Source organism: Globicephala melas, chromosome 3 (assembly GCF_963455315.2).
Source record: "Globicephala melas chromosome 3, mGloMel1.2, whole genome shotgun sequence".
Taxonomy (NCBI): Eukaryota; Metazoa; Chordata; class Mammalia; order Artiodactyla; family Delphinidae; genus Globicephala; species Globicephala melas.
Window position 1 is genome coordinate 161,597,401 of NC_083316.1, and position 16,067 is coordinate 161,613,467.

A 16,067-nucleotide genomic window follows, 5' to 3' on the forward strand; every position below is an offset into this window, starting at 1 on the left:
CCGCTAAGGGCATGGGACCCAGCCTGTATTCCTGCCCAGGGCAGAGTTTCAGAGAATTGGCTGAACTGGAGTTTCCCCTCGGACAGAGAGCAAACTGGAAGGAGGTTTTCGGGAACAGGGTCCCTTCTACGACAAGGAGCGCAGTTGCAAGTGTTGTCCCTGCCCTGTCCTGTCCTGCATGGGGGCTCAGGGCTCACTGGACAAGGATCTGCGGACCTCGCCCACAGCAGCCCCGGGACCGTCTCCAGCCAACTAATCGGTTCGTTTATGATTGGTTTGCGTCAGGAGCCCGGTGGTTCCCAGCCAATTGAATAACAGAAGAGACGGGCCTGAGGCGGTGTTGGAACCCAGGTTGGAGAATAGGGGGGGAATGATCGACATGAAGTTGAGCCTATGGGGTCAGGTCAGGGTGGACCTCGGATCTAACTTCTTCAAAAAGGTATGCAGTGGGTGTTTGGCCGGTTGCTAAGGAGAGGTTGGCGGCTACCGGGACCTGAGAGTGATTGGTAAAAGTAAGAAAAGATGTAGCCAATGAAAGGAGTGCTGCAAGACTTAGGGGCCAATCAGTAAAGGGGAGTAACCTGGGATGTACCAATATGTTAATTAGGAAGGGGGAGTCTTTGAAGAAAATATAGACAAGAGGCTGACAAGCTGAACCTTGGAAGGGGAAGACGTTTGAAATATAGCTTCTATTAGCTCCTAAGAGTTAGGCCATGAGAAAATTGGTTCAATCTTCTAGCCTTGATGGGGTTGTGATAGGAAATTTCCCCTGTAGGTGCTTTGCATGGTGCGCTCCGCTTGATCACGTGAGCCGTTTCCAAGATGGCGGCAGGGGTGGCCGGGTGGGGGGTTGAGGCAGAGGAGTTCGAAGATGCCCCTGATGTGGAGCCGCTGGAGCCCACGCTTAGCAACATTATCGAGCAGCGCAGCCTTAAGTGGATCTTCGTCGGGGGCAAGGGTGGTGTTGGAAAGACCACCTGCAGGTAAGGAGGCTGCGGTGGTGGCCAGGAAAACGGGTGGGATGTACCACAGGGCGAAGGGGAGGCCAAGGACCGGGTCTTCCACCACCAGCCGGGCAGGAGGGCTGGGCTGGGGCCTTCTGGGTTGTACTCTTCGGAAGTTATCGGGAGCAAATGGAAGCTACCTCCTGAATGCAGGCCTGTTCAAGGGCTGAACCACATTGGATCCAGCGCACGGGAGCCTGGAGAGCGTTTAAATGTCCCAATCAGCTAGACTGTACCAGAGTGAGCCCAGAGTAGGGGGAGGGGCACCGGGGCGAACTATCCTAGTCTGGTGAACCTTGCCATTCTATGCCCACGTGGGGGTGGGGGTGGAAGGCGGGAGAGAGGGCACATGATCAGACTACCCATTCAGCTGGGAAGAGGGGGAGGGGTCCCCGGGGCAAATTACCCTGGACAAGTGGACTGAACTATCGAATTTAGCAGGAGGTGCAAAGGACCCCTTAGTTTAGAGTTGAGGGAGGGGACACAGGGTCGAGTTGGCTGGATAGCTGGACCATGTTACTTTGTGCCAGCAAGGAAGCAGGCATCAGGCGGGACGGACACATTCAGCTGAACCTTACCACTATATAGCCAGCTGGAGGGCTCAGTAGGTGAGGTCTGATAGGGTCCCTCTGCAGGGATTGAGGCTTGATCCCACAGTCATCCGTACTCTTCTCTCAAGGCCCTTGCTGATCCAGGTCCCCTGCTCCTGGGACCCTTCTCCCCATGCAGACCTAAGGAGCAGAGCCTAACCCTTCACTTCCCACCTTTTGGCCTTTCCCTTGCCCAGCTGCAGCTTAGCAGTCCAGCTATCCAAGGGGCGGGAGAGTGTTCTGATCATCTCCACTGACCCAGCCCACAATATCTCCGATGCATTTGACCAGAAGTTCTCCAAGGTGCCTACCAAGGTCAAAGGCTATGACAACCTCTTCGCCATGGTGAGTGCAGCAGGGCTTAGCCCCACCCCCCCGCCCCAACTCTGGCAAAGTCACCTTCAGGCCTTTCCTGTGAACACCCACCATCAGTTACCATGTCCTGCCCATTCTCCATCCTCTGTCTCTCCACTTTCACTCCTTCTTCAGCATACCCACAGGGGAACGAGTGAGGAACGTTTGTGGAGCAGAAAGGAAGCCAGAGTGACTGGCGCTTAGTGAGCAAGGGAAGGGAGGGAGACATCAATCAGGACCACATGGTGTAGGACCTTGCAGCCCACTGAGATCAGTTTAGCTTTGTTTCCAAGTTAATGGGAAGCTGTTTGTTTTAAGCAGAGTAATGTCATGGCCAAATTTGTTTTCCAGAAAGTTCCCTGTAGCTCTCATGCAGAAATTGGATTGTAAGTCAAGGATGGAAACAAGGAGACTGGGACAGTGACCAGGCTAGGAATGATGGCAGCCCAAAATTGGGAGGAGGGGTGAGAAGTGGTCAAATTTGGGATGTATTTTGGAATTAAAGCAATTTAACTGCTTGTTTATAATGGGTGAGAGAAAAAAATGAATTAAGCATAAGTACATGTCTTGGTTATCTCCCTGGGCAGCTGAGGTGGGGAAGACTGGGAGAGGAGCAGGTTTAGAAGACCAAACGTCAGGAATTTTATTTGGCCACAGTGAGACCAAGGTGCCCACTGGTCATCCAAGTGGAGACATCAGGACAGCAGCTTAGTTATGTGAACCTAGAGCTCAGAGGAGGTTGGCATTGATTTGAGAGTCATTGTCCCAAGGGTGGTATTTAAAGCTGTGTGAGTGGAGGAGCACGTGAAAGAATAGAGAGGCCCAGAAACAACCCCGGGGGCACATCAGCATTTAGGGTCCAGCAGAGGAGGAGGAAGAACCATTGAAAGAGGCCGAGAAGGAGCCACAGGTGAGGTGGGAGGAAAGCCAGAGAGTGTGGGCTCCTAAGCTCCAGGAGGACAAAGGGACTAGGACAGAAAGGTTGTCGGCTCTAGCAGGCACATGAGTTTTAAGCAGATCACCCTGGGAATGGGGGCAGAAGCCTGCCTGGAATGGGTGAGCTGAGGTGGACACAATGATCACCATGATGGGAGCAGAGAAATGAGCATGGCCATCTCTGGAGGGAGAAGGGAATGAGGGTTAAGGAAGGCTTTTCTGAGGAAGGAGATGCTAGAGCATGTTTGTTTGCTGCTGCACATGCTTCAGGGAATTCCTCGGTGGTCCAGTGGTTAGGACCCTGGGCTGTCACTGCCAAGGGCCCAGGTTCAACCCCTGGTCAGGGAACTTAAGATCCCACAAGCTGCGCGGTGCAGCCGAGGGGGTGGGGGGAAGCTTCAACTGGGAGGGACAAGTGATATTGCAGGAAGGAGTGAGGATGCCGGCTGAGGACGGGCCTCAGGCAGGTGTGAGCTCACTCCAGCGCACAGACCCAGGACTTGGGCTCTGCCAGGACCAGGGGCTTAGAAGGAATGTGGGGGGACTGGGGCGTTTCCTGGGAGGAAATGAGGGTGTAGGCAGCCAATGGCTTCGCTTTCTCATTGAGACACAGGCGAGGCACAGGCCTCAGCAGAGGGTGAGGGACACACGGGCCAGAAGGGGTTTGAGCAGGGAGAAGATATGGCATTAACATTCCCATGGGTGGATTTTCTGGCTCGTCGAGTGCCTGTTGGAGACTTGTGATCAGGAATGGGGAGCAAGGTTGAGTTCTTCGTCTGGGATGTTCCCCTGATGTTCACCTTGGTGTAGCCATGCCAGCGAGCTGTGAATAAACAGGATGGGGCTTTTGCCAACCACAGAGGGAGAAGGGAGTGTTTGCAGAGGCATCTTGTGGAGACTGGGCTGGATAAGAGTGCCGCCCAAGAGGGACACTGACGGTGAAAAAGCGGGCAGAGGTGCGGGGATGAGGTGGCCCAGGAAGGTCTAGAATAACAGGAAGTGAGAAGGCTGGGGTCAGAGAGTGGCCTGGTGACTAGGAACAACCCATCAAGGGTGTGACTGTGGGGGGGTGATGTGTGGACAAGCTCCCTGCAGGGAAATGACCTCTGAGGCCAGGGAGTGGAGGGCTTCGCCACAGGAAACATGAATTCAAGTAGAAGAGGTGACAGGCGGGAGATAGAGAGGCAATGAGTGCAGGACGGGCCAGGGACCCCAGGCTTGGTCATCCCCTTCATGGAATCTGCATCCATGTTGAGGACCTACTCTGTGCCAGACACTTCCAGGCACTGGGGACGCAGCAGTAAACAAGACAGAAAAACCCCTGCCCTTGTGGGGCCAGCATTCTGGTTGGGGAGACAGGCGAAAAACATGCTAAGTAAACCATGTGAGGAGAGGCCAGATGTTAAGAAGAAAGGAAGGCAGGGCAGAGGGGGCTAGGGCTGCACTGTTAGATTGGGCGGTCAGGGATGACTCATGTTAGAGGAATGATCTGGAAGAGGCCACAGGCCCGGGTGGGGGAACAGCCCGTGAGAAGGCACTGCAACGCACTCTGGCTTCCCTCTGGGACACTGAGCACAGTTGGCGATTTTCCATCTGCTTGTGAAAGACTTTAACAATCTGTGCCACCACCCGAGACCTTAAGCGCCTAAGGGAAGGGCCAGGGCACCTCAGAGGTCTCCCCAGCTGTGACCTGGTGAAGGGCTGTGCTCAGGGCACCCCACAGGCTCCCTCGGGCTCCGTGCCCAGGTGGGAAGGCTCCAGCAACAGCAGCCTGAGTCTTGACCCTCTCGGCCCCCAGGAGATTGACCCCAGCCTGGGTGTGGCGGAGCTGCCGGACGAGTTCTTTGAGGAGGACAACATGCTGAGCATGGGCAAGAAGATGATGCAGGAAGCCATGAGCGCCTTCCCAGGCATCGATGAGGCCATGAGCTATGCAGAGGTCATGAGGTCAGGCCCGGCGGGGACTCTGGGTGCCCGGTGCTGCCTGGGGCTAGGGTGGAAAAGGGAGCAGAGCGGGCCTGATCCTCATCTCCCCACAGGCTGGTGAAGGGCATGAACTTCTCGGTGGTGGTGTTCGACACAGCGCCCACAGGCCACACGCTAAGACTGCTCAACTTCCCCACCATCGTCGAGCGGGGACTAGGCCGCCTCATGCAGATCAAGAACCAGATCAGCCCCTTCATCTCACAGGCAGGCAGAGCCCCAGGGCATCCAGGAGTCCCCTGAATCAGAGTGGGCCCCCAGACCCCAAGATGTGCAGAAACAAAGGCATTTCCCACATATGCTCTCAGTCAGCGCTTCCCAATGGATGGGATGGATCTTCACTGCGGGGGAACCGTCCCCCCTACTCCACAGCACCCAGTGTCCCTGCCTCCACCCGCTGAGTGCCCCAGACAGAGCTTGAAAGCACATATCCCAGAGCCAGATGGCCCGGGTTCAAACGCTTTGCACTCTGGTGTGACACAGCTGTGTGACCTCCAGTCACTTCCCCTCTCTGGGCCTTATCTGTCAAATGGAGAGCATGCGAATCCCCCCATGGGTTACTATTAGCACAACATGACAACCCTGATGCCGTCACACTTTTGCACTCCACTGACACCTCCTTGGTTGTGTGTGGTCCCCCGGCGGGGACCTGTGCCTCAGTCACATTTGTGGGGCCCTTACTGTGTGCCAGACACCGTTCCAAGCACGTGACATGTCATACAGCACAACAGCTCTACACGTGAGGAAACTGAGGCTCTGGGAGGTCAAGCTAACCTGGCCACAGTCCCGCAGAAATGGCAGAGCTAGGGTTGGACCCCTGCGATCTGCTCAAGGGCCCACACATTTAACCACTGGGAGGTGTCAGGAGTCGTCCCCCGGGTATCTAGTGAGCCCAACCCAGGGAGTATAATGTGCCCCAGGTAAACCATGAGCCCTCTCACATCGTCCCCACAGATGTGCAACATGCTGGGCCTCGGGGACATGAACGCAGACCAGCTGGCCTCCAAGCTGGAGGAGACACTGCCTGTCATCCGCTCCGTCAGTGAGCAGTTCAAGGACCCTGTGAGTTGCGGTCCAGGCGGGCGGCGAGAAGCTCAGGGGAAAGAGACAGGGCTGAAATCTGCCCCTCCCTGTCCTGTCTTGGATCCTGCAGGAGCAAACCACCTTCATCTGTGTGTGCATTGCTGAGTTCCTGTCCCTGTATGAAACGGAGCGGCTGATCCAGGAGCTGGCCAAGTGCAAGATCGACACGCACAACATCATTGTCAACCAACTCGTCTTCCCTGATCCCGAGAAGCCCTGCAAGATGTGTGAGGCCCGCCACAAGATCCAGGCCAAGTACCTGGACCAGGTGCGCACACCCACCCTCCCGCCCAGCCCTCGTAGCTCTGACCCTGGAAGCTGGGGTCCGTCCCAGCCCAGCCAAGGCACTGCTGACCTTTTACTGTATTCTCTGACCTTTTGCTCCAGCCCACCTTCTGTTCCTCGCCCCAAACCCCTGCCCTTCACCCACTGCTTCAGACCTTCTGATTCTGGCCTTCATAGACTGGCTGGCCTGGCCTAGATACCTCTCACCCTGGGGAGTGGGAGGTCCAGCCCAGTGGTCTCTGACCTCACTGGCGCCACTCCCACCTATGTCCCTGTGAAGCCCTTGCTCATATTCTCTCCCTGACTCTGGGAGACCCTTAGCCTGACCCTTTACGTTGATCACATTCTGTCCCTGCCCTGTGGCCCTGCTGCCTTCTGCCCTCTACCCCTGCCGCAGATGGAGGACCTATATGAAGACTTCCACATTGTGAAGCTGCCACTGCTGCCCCATGAGGTTCGGGGGGCGGACAAGGTCAACACCTTCTCTGCTCTTCTCCTGGAGCCCTACAAGCCCCCCAGTGCCCAGTAGCACCACCACCAGCCCCAGCTGCTGCCATTTCACACTCAGCCGCCACCCACCGGGGCAGAGTTTGCACAAAGTTCCCCCATAATACAGGGGAACCACTTGGGGGAAGGGAGGCGGGGAGGGGGTCTTTTCCCCCTGGTGGGGCTGGGGGAGCTGTAGCTGCCCCCGCACCTCTCCCCGCCTCTCCTCCCTCAATAAAATGATCTTAAACTACTGTGGATGTTGACATGGTGGGGTTGGGGCCTAGTACCTCCATGTACAGTTGCAAAGGTTGTACACTGCACAAAGATGTCACATCCAGAGAGGCATAGATGTATGTTTAGGTCCCTCACAACAGAGACCTAATAGAGATGTGTGTTTATTGTGGTAATTTTGGAAGGAGGGTTCTTCTGTAAAGGGGTGCCTTTTTCTAGCTCTATATGGGTAAGGGTGTCCTCTGGGGCTGTAAAGCCTGGAGTAGAAGAAAGGGGCATCTGCCCACTTCCTTCAAGGCTCAGAGCGTGGGAACGGGGAGGCCCCTTGGCCAGCTCCAGGCTGGTGGGGAGCGGATTAGGTCGGCAGCAGGCCCAGCACTGCCTGCTGTTTGGTTTGGGAATTAGTGGGCACCCTGGGCAGAGGCTGGGCCTGCCAGACTGCGGATTAACAGTTTCCACCCCCACCTCCCAATTCCTGTTACATGGAATGGCCTCAGCCCCTCCCAGCACAGGGCTGCAACAGGGGCGCTGATTAAGGGGCAGGATGACAAAGGACTCAGGCTGGACGGGCCCTGAAGTCCTGTCCTGCCCCCAGAGCAGCCTCACTGAGTGGCCTGCTGCCTGTTTCCTGAAGTTTGAGCTTCAGTCCCCGTATTCCTAAAATGGAGACAGAAGTGTGGCCATTCATAGGGCCATGGCACAAATTCACCTGACCCTGGAAGGGTTAGCAAACCAGCCGGAAAGGCATAAAGCAGCACCCCTTCTCTCCTTCACTCCTCCCTCTGCCACTGCCTGGACAGTCACGGTCATCCCCAAGACCCAGGACTGGCATGACCTTGGGCGTTTGCAAGTTCCAAGCTGGAGCTGGATGGGGATGGCGGGAGAAAGGGGGTGACTAAGGATATGCATGAGTCAGGAAGTGGTGTTCAGACAGTGCACACCCAGGGTCTAGGCGTGCCAGGGTGTGTGTGTGAGGGGAATGCAACCACGAGCCTAGACGTGTCCCCCCAGTTCAGTCAGGTGTACACAAACCCATGTGGGCACGCCCACATTGAGGAGGTGCTTGTAAACGAACATGGCAGTGCAGCCCACGGCAGGACCCCAGGCTCCGAACCAAACTGCCTGGGTTCAGATCCTAGCTGTGCCATGAACAGACTGTGCGTCCTCTGAGCCTCAGTTTCCCTACCTTGATAGCAGGAATAAGGAGCACAAACTTCACATTTCCTGCTTTTGAGGACACAATGAAATGAAATAGGTAACGCCTTTACAGTGGCCCCAGGCATGTACCTGCCAAGGTCTATTTGTTACTATTCACTGTAACAATTAGTAAGCATGTGAACTAGCCTGGGCAACCCGCCTCTGCCCCAGCCCGGGTTAAGCAGTCAGAAGTATGTGGGGACAGTGAGCTGGAGGAGGGGAGATGCGCACAGGGGTCGATGGGGGCTGTGGAGGGGAGGGCTGGCTGCAGCATGTGAGGATACATCCAAGGGAATAGGGGCCTCTGGTCAGGTATGGAGCCCATCAACCTGAAGCCTGTCCCCTCCCCAGTTCCCGTAGCTAGCAGCATCACCCCTCATCCTCTTTTATGTGCTGTCCAGCAGCTGGACAGCAGAGGCACAGGTCCGAGTACAGCCAGCCCGAGCTGGTTCCTAACTACCCCGGGCTGGGCAGACACCTGCCAGGTTAGGAACACTGCGTCCTGGCTGGCCAGACTTTCGGGTGCAGGGTCGAGCGGAGCCATGTGCACTCCTGGTGCTGGGGTGGACTTGAGAGGCTCAGGGGCGCCCCAGGGCACCCCTCTTGGAGCTGAAACCCTGAGCAACTGCCCCTCCCACATTGGGCTATGCATTCAATGGTGAAGATGGAGGGTTGTTTGTGCCAGGCTAGAGTGCCCCCTTTGTAGGTGTGTCTGTAAAGGGAGAACATCTGTCCTGTATCCATGCCAAATGTGGAGACAAGGTTTTGTGTCCCTAAGCTTGTGTGTTCATGACAACGCCCAAAGTGTTTGAGACCCAGGGTGTGTGTGTGCCTGCCCGTTGCCGCCCGCAGTGAAGGGGTGTTGAGGAGCGTGTGTCTTACGTATTGATGTACAAATGAATGCAGGTGAGTTTCATGAGGGGTTATGGCCTGACTCCATCTGGATGTGACCCTCTGGGTCTGTGGGACTGTTGGGAGGGGTCGATGTTGTATGAGTGTGTCTTTGCTACATTGGCATATCAAAGGGACTCCCTAGGACCCGGCTCTGACCCCAGGACTGTGTGCTGCTGTGCTCCTGCATCTGGTGTGTGGCCATGGTGTGTTTTTGTGCAGGGGAGATCAGGAATAAATGTCTGCTACCTCCCTCTGTGTGATGGCTCACGTGTGAAGGCATTCTGGGGTCGGGCTGGGGTCTGCACTTGGCTGGTTGTGTGACCTTGCGTGTGTCTCTATTACATAGTATGATCATGAAGGAATTCAGGGTGCCTGGGTCCCTGCCCCTGTGTTACTGGGTGGCTGTTTGGAGCACTATGTGGGTGCCTGAGAGCTGAGAGCCTGGTGGGTTAGGGTCCATCTGCTTTATATCTGCGTATGGGGGTGGGGGGCTAAGTGTTGTCTCTTTGGTGACTCTGGAAGTCTTTGTGCCAGTGCGTACTGCTTTCTGGGTCACCGTGGTCGTGGGAGGCTGTGTTGAGGAAAGCTGAATTTGTGTCTGGGTCTATGGTGTGTGTTTCTAGGTGCGTCTTTGTGTGTGATTACAGGTGAGTGTGGAGCGACCCAGACTCACTGAGCAGTGTGTGTATATGTCTGGGTCTGGTAAAGACAGGGTTCCTGCCCCCTCCCCCAGGTCTAGGTCCAAGATTTCTTGGATCTGCCAGTGACTGACTGGGAGACTGGACAGGAAGGAGCTAAGGAGGACAAGGTGAATTCCCCACCCCCTGCCCCAGGTAACAAACTGATGAGACTTCAAAGTTCTGAGGCTGCAACTGAGGGGGGAGGGCCAGGGAGGGGCCACCCACGCCCACTCCCCAGCCCCCTCCCTCACAGAATCTGGCTTCAGCCCCACCCAACCCTGAAGCCCGTCCTTTCCCTGTCCCTGAGTGTCCCTGAACCAGCCACCAGGTAAGAAGGACCCAGGCCTGGGGGAATAGGGAAACTTGAGGACGAGTCGGTCTGCGGGCAAGAATCTGAGTCCTCAGGGTAGGGTTGGAGGGCTCAGAAGGCTAGAGGGGAATGGACAGAGGAAAGGTCTAGGTGGATCCAGAAGAAGGAGGGGGCAGAGCCAGTTCGATTAAGTGGGAGGGGGATAGGCTGGGGCAGCTGTGCAGGAGACGGAGCCAGCCTGAGGCTGAGGGGCTGTGGGGGAGGACCTGGGGCCTGGAAGCTTGGGGATCTGGCTTTGGAGGGCTTCAAAAGGAAGTGCAGGGGAGAGAATGGGCCGAGACTGGGTTAGGGGAGTAGGGGGAGGGAAAGCAGAAGTGGGACTTGAGGGAAGGAAGTCAGTTGGAGCCCCGGGAACATAGAAACTGAGGCGCTAGGGACTCGGGGAGCGGGGGAGAGGCTGTAGATGGCGTCCAGGTAAGGGGTATGGGATCAGAGCGGGCAGCTCGGGTTAACTCGGTGGACCAAGGGCCTTGGCGGTGGGGGATGAACGGAGAGGGCCTGGGGAGGTCGGCGCCGGACGCTGGGACCTGGAGTCCAAGGAAGGGAGTGGCCTGCCAGAGGGCCTTGGGGAGGAGGGCTGGGGGCTAGGGCAGGACTGAGCAGGTGGGAGGGGACGGGAAGCTGAGCCAGAGCCGGTACCGAGGAGGTGGCCGGGCGTGGAAAGTGACGCGGAGCTGAGTCGTCCCCGCACCTTTCTACCCTCGCCAGCAGCCTTCCAGCCCGGCCCGGCCCCCCATTCCTCGGCCCCCAATCCCGGGTCCGGTCCAGCCCCCTCTCCTTGGGCTTGACCGGCCCGGGCGCCGCGATGACTGTCACGTACACAGCTTGCGTGGCGAACGCGCGCTTCGGCGGCTTCTCGAAGCTGCTGCTGCTGTGGCGCGGGAGCATCTACAAACTTCTGTGGCGCGAGCTGCTGTGTTTCCTTGGGCTCTACATGGCGCTGAGTGCCGCCTATCGGTGAGGCGGCCCCGGGAGAGGGGGGAGGGCCGGCCGGAGTGGGGGCGTTTGGGGAGGGCTGCGGGCCGGCCCCGGAGGAGGTGCTGGAAGGGAGACCTGCAACTGGGGACCGGGGCTCGCCCGTGATCCCGCGCCCCCTCCCTCGCAGCTTCGTGCTGACCGAAGAGCAGAAGCGCTACTTTGAGAAGCTCGTTCTTTACTGCGACCAGTACGCCAGTCTCATCCCGGTCTCTTTTGTGCTCGGTGCGTTCGCGCTCCTGAGTTCCCCATTCCCTTCATCCTGAGAAACCCATTGCCATTCATGCCTTTTGGAGACTCCCATTCCTGCCTTTCTGAGACGCCCCCCCCATCAAAGCCACCCCCCCACAAATCCCCATTTCTGCGTCCTTTAGGCCAAGTATGGCCCCAATTCCTGAGACCTTGTATGTCATCTGGTCAGAGGGTCCCCTGAGGTGCCCCCAATGAGAACTCCGTGTCATGCATAGGCTTTTATCCCTGGTCAACTCAGGGACTCCCATCTGTGTCTGCATGGGATTACTAGTGCCTCCCCTCACATGTACTGAGCCCCAGGGACCCCCATCCAAGAGCCCCACATGACTCCCTCCTTTCAAGTCCAGCCTGAGGGGCAAGGGACTCTGACAAGTCCCAGCTCCCTGTCCTCAGTGACTTCACTTGACCTCAGCCTTCCTCCCACCATTCTGGGCCCACAAGGATGGGGTGACCAGCCTGCCCCAGGTTCCCTGACTTAGACACCATGCCCAACCCCTTCACACATCCCTGGCTCCGGGGCTCCCTGTGGCTTTGGTGACAACCTGCCTGTGGGCCCTCTGTCTCCACCTCTACACGGAGATCCTAATCTCCCATCCCAGGTGACATCCAAGTAGCCAGGGTGATCCAGCCTGGACTGACCTCAGGGCTGAATCTCCAGGTTCCCAGCTCAGGTGGCCCCACATGGTCTGGGTATCCAGCCTACCGCATGTTCCTGATGAAGACCCTATGTCACTCCTCTTCCCATGACCTGGGACCCCAAACCCCTGGCCCTAGTGTCCCAACTGAGTCTCCCATTCCCGGCTCTCCCGCAGGCTTCTACGTAACGCTGGTGGTGCACCGCTGGTGGAACCAGTACCTATGCATGCCCCTGCCCGACGCGCTCATGTGCGTGGTGGTCGGCACAGTGCACGGGCGCGACGAGCGCGGCCGCCTCTACCGACGCACGCTCATGCGCTATGCAGGACTCTCTGCTGTGCTTATCCTGCGCTCTGTCAGCACCGCTGTCTTCAAGCGCTTCCCCACCATAGACCATGTGGTGGAAGCAGGTGAGGCTCCGGCCAAAAGGAACGCGGGTGGTGGGGGGGCGGGGGGGGCGCAAAGACTGAGGGTGGGGCAAATAACCCCCGACCTCGCCCCTCCAGGGTTTATGACCCGCGAGGAGCGCAAGAAGTTCGAGAACCTGAACTCATCCTACAACAAGTACTGGGTGCCTTGCGTCTGGTTCTCCAACCTGGCGGCGCAGGCTCAGCGCGAGGGCCGCATCCGCAACAACGGCGCCCTTAAGCTGCTGCTGGAGGTGGGCTCTCCGGGTGGTCACTCATATCAAATACCAGGGAAATTGTACCCCACGCACCCTGAGGTTGTGTGTCTGCCATGCGCCTCCCACAAGGCGGATCCCAACCACCCTTATCTAGCAGCCCCCAGGTGTACACTTAAATCTCTATGGGGCGGCTCCTAGGTGCATAGTGCTCCTAGGCGTACACTCACCACTAAATACTCTCCCTGAAGTCCCTAGAAGCACACGCCCGCCTCCCACCAGGTGACCGACCACTCACCTCCATCCCAGGTACACCCCCCCCACTTAATCCCCATGTGTGAGCTCACTATTCAGGCCCCCTCATGACGTGTATCTGCCTCCAGGAGCTGACTGTGTTTCGGGCCAAGTGTGGGATGCTCTTTCACTACGACTGGATTAGCGTACCCCTTGTCTACACCCAGGTAACCCCGCCGTTATCCCGCGTCAGAGGCCCTGGAGCGTTGGTCTCAAGGAGAAACTGAGGGCCAGCTAAGACCCCATCACAGTGACTCGCGATCCTAGCTCTGGTCTCTCCATGACCCCCCAAGGCCCAGAGAACCCTGAATTGGCACTCCGTCCTGCCCCTCCCCCAGGTGGTGACCATCGCTGTGTACAGCTACTTCCTGGCCTGCCTCATCGGTCGCCAGTTCCTGGACCCGGCGCAGGGCTACAAAGACCACGACCTGGACCTGTGCGTACCCATCTTCACCCTGCTGCAGTTCTTCTTCTACGCGGGCTGGCTCAAGGTGGGTGGGGCCCCAAGGCCAGGACTCCAGGGGTGGAGCGGGCAGGGGTTTTCAGTTCTCCACCTACCTCTCCTCTTACCCACTCAGGTAGCTGAGCAGCTCATCAACCCCTTCGGAGAGGACGACGATGACTTTGAGACCAACTTTCTGATCGACCGCAACTTCCAAGTGAGACTCTCTCGGTTAAGACCATCCCTGGGCTCCCAAAGCGGCCCTGGCCCCACCCCTGCTAAGACTCGCTCAGACATCGCCCCTGATCCATCCTTCTCTTTGGTCACCACACTCCTACCCGTCCAGAGGGGTCCACCCTTCGGTGCCGGCGCTGTTCCATGCCCACTCTTCCCCGCGTATCCTCGCCCGCAGGTGTCAATGCTGGCCGTGGACGAGATGTACGACGACCTGGCCATGCTGGAGAAGGACCTATACTGGGACGCAGCTGAGGCTCGCGCTCCCTACACCGCTGCCACCGCCTTCCTGTTGCAGCAGCCCTCCTTCCAGGGCTCCACCTTCGACATCACGTGAGCCAGTGGGGATGGGCGGGGCCTCTTGGGGGCGGGGCTCATGACTGCGGGGTGTATCTGATTGAAGGGGCTGTGGGTGACCAGGTCGGGGCTAAAGGCTACACCCTGGAGATTCGGGGCTAAGAGCTAAAGTCATGAGGACTAGGACGGGTCAGGGGTCAGGGATCCGGGTCAAGGTCTGGGACCCGGCCACTAACTGGGGGCAGAGCTAAGGGCTACAGTCTATGAGGACTGGACGGGCCAGAAGCGATACCAAAGGACAGGCGGCAGGGCCCCAACTTAGCCTTTTGAGGCCTAAGTTTGAGCATAGCCAGAGCCAGAGGATAAGGCCAGGCTCTCGGGTGAGGAGCCAAGGTCTTTTGGGATAAGTGGGACAATGGGGTGGAAAAGCAGTGTTCCTCGGTCCCAACTCTGTTGATGAAGAAGAGAGAGGCCGCAGCGCTGACCCATTGTCTCTTCCGCAGGCTGGCCAAGGAGGACATGCAGTTCCAGCGGCAGGACGGCGTGGATGCGCCGCTGAGCGACGCACACGGCGACTTCCTGCAGCGCCTCCTGCCGGTGGGCGCGGGCATGGCCGCTGGAGGCCTGCTGGGCCGGCGCCTGTCTTTACTGCGCCGCAAGAACAGCTGCGTGTCGCAGGAATCCACAGCCGCCAGCTGCGCATGCGCGGGCGCCCCTGATGGCGCGGCCCCAGAGTGCAGTGGCAGTGACGCGCTGCTACTCTTAGGCCTGCTGGAGCCGGAGTCTGAGCCTCACGCTGGCCGCGAGCCGCCAGCCCCCAGGCCACCCGCCGAGCCCTTCACCGTTGTGCCAATGCCCGGGCCCCGGGGGCCGGCTCCACCCTGGGTGCCCAGCCCTATTGGCGAGGAGGAGGAGAGTCTAACCTGAGACCCTTGGACCCTGGATCCCCAAGGATAGAGAAAATGCCCCAACACCGCCCGCAAGCAGTGGTTTGGGCTTTATAAGCTGCCTGTGGACTCCGCCTGCCCGCTTCTTACCTGCCTGCGTCCCGCCTTTACGTTTGGCACAGAGGCTTGGAGCGCCTCCTGTGGGCCAGGCACTGCACTGAGGGCAGGGTATTCTTCCAGCATCTTTGAACTGTCGGTCCTTACCACCAGCTCTACTTCCTACCCGCCACTGCGTGAGAGTTTTTATCAGTGTGCCTTGCCTTTCTTCTTTCCTCAAATTGGACATACGAGTGCCCACCTCAATGCGCTGTGAGGATGAAATGAAATGTGGCTTTAAAGTGTTTGGTACATAATAGGTGCTCAATAAACTTTTAGTGTTTTTTTTTTTACTCAACTCCTGCCAGGCATTTATGCTAAGTAAGCTTTAAGGAATCCTCCAGATTATTTGATGATGCCCTGCCCACTTCTTCCTAAATTCTCTCTGAAATGGCCCCATTAGTGCCCAGGGCTTTACTCATTCATCAATGTAGGACCCACGGTCCAAGGACCATAGCTTTCTCCTGCCAGCGTTTTTCTTTTTCTTTTCTTTTCTTTTTTTTTGCCACGCGGCTTGCGGGATCCTAGCTCCCCGACCAGGGATCGAACCCGGGCCCAAGGCAGTGAAAGCGCGGAGTCCTAACCACAAGACCTCCAGGGAATTCCCCTGCCAGCCTCGTTTTATGCTTCTGCAAGTGACCCCTCTGCCTCAAGCCCCTGCACTCTCAGATACCCCTTCAGTGCTCTAGGTCTTACATCAGTCGTATGTAGGTGACTCCTGAATTTAGAAGTCCAGCCAGGATCCCTCCCCTGACTCGAGACCCAGAGAGCCAACTTCCTGCTTGACATCTGCATGTGGGGATCTCACGGGCACTTCGAACATAACATGCCCCCAAACCAGCTCCCTATCAGCTCCCCACCTGTCCCAACCTCTGTCAGCTTTGTCATTCCAGATGATGAGGACAAAACCTGGGAGTCACCTTCAACTCCTTTCTTTCATCCCCTCTCATCAACCCAGTAGCAAACCCCATCAGCTTAGTCTTCAAACTGTATCCAGAATCCAACCATTTCCCATTCCTCCAGGGTCCACACCCTGGCCAGAGCCCTATCACCCAACCACCCACCTGGACGAGTGACCTGGTCTCTCAGCTCTGGCCCTGACACCCCCGCAGTCTGTTCCTCCCATAGGAGCCAAAGGGAGCCTGTGACAACTTGAATCAGGTCATGTCGCTCCTT

General features: G+C 57.6%; 2 protein-coding genes across 3 annotated transcripts; both read left to right on the plus strand.

Annotated features, from left to right (window-relative positions):
* The first annotated feature begins 481 nt into the window (after window positions 1-481).
* On the plus strand, window positions 482-6,975 carry GET3 (guided entry of tail-anchored proteins factor 3, ATPase). The gene is made up of 7 exons (XM_030879958.3): window positions 482-983; window positions 1,792-1,939; window positions 4,683-4,831; window positions 4,924-5,074; window positions 5,822-5,929; window positions 6,021-6,218; window positions 6,633-6,975. The coding sequence occupies exons 1-7, from the start codon at window positions 823-825 to the stop codon at window positions 6,762-6,764; spliced, it is 1,047 nt and encodes a 348-aa protein (XP_030735818.1). The 5' UTR covers window positions 482-822; the 3' UTR covers window positions 6,765-6,975.
* A 3,449-nt stretch (window positions 6,976-10,424) lies between these two features.
* Window positions 10,425-15,148, plus strand: BEST2 (bestrophin 2). 2 transcript variants are annotated; one of them, XM_060295578.1, is made up of 10 exons: window positions 10,425-10,510; window positions 10,805-11,053; window positions 11,202-11,296; window positions 12,136-12,369; window positions 12,466-12,620; window positions 12,965-13,042; window positions 13,214-13,366; window positions 13,454-13,534; window positions 13,730-13,884; window positions 14,352-15,148. In XM_060295578.1, exons 1-10 carry the CDS (start codon window positions 10,500-10,502, stop codon window positions 14,773-14,775), a joined length of 1,635 nt encoding a protein of 544 aa, XP_060151561.1. In that variant the 5' UTR covers window positions 10,425-10,499; the 3' UTR covers window positions 14,776-15,148. The 2 variants fall into 2 exon arrangements, with proteins under 2 accessions (XP_060151561.1, XP_060151560.1); XM_060295577.1 differs by having other exon boundaries at window positions 13,454-13,884.
* Window positions 15,149-16,067: the final 919 nt, after the last annotated feature.

Excerpts from the sequence above, each read along its gene's own strand:
- GET3 (XM_030879958.3), top strand. The coding sequence starts at position 823 with ATGGCGGCAGGGGTGGCCGGGTGGGGGGTTGAGGCAGAGGAGTTCGAA. Across the intron at positions 4,832-4,923 it reads AGCTATGCAGAGGTCATGAG|GCTGGTGAAGGGCATGAACT; the intron begins GTCAGGCCCGGC and ends ATCTCCCCACAG. Across the intron at positions 6,219-6,632 it reads AGGCCAAGTACCTGGACCAG|ATGGAGGACCTATATGAAGA; the intron begins GTGCGCACACCC and ends CCCCTGCCGCAG.
- BEST2 (XM_060295577.1), top strand. Across the intron at positions 11,054-11,201 it reads GCGCTGAGTGCCGCCTATCG|CTTCGTGCTGACCGAAGAGC; the intron begins GTGAGGCGGCCC and ends CCTCCCTCGCAG. Across the intron at positions 13,367-13,453 it reads TCTACGCGGGCTGGCTCAAG|GTAGCTGAGCAGCTCATCAA; the intron begins GTGGGTGGGGCC and ends TTACCCACTCAG.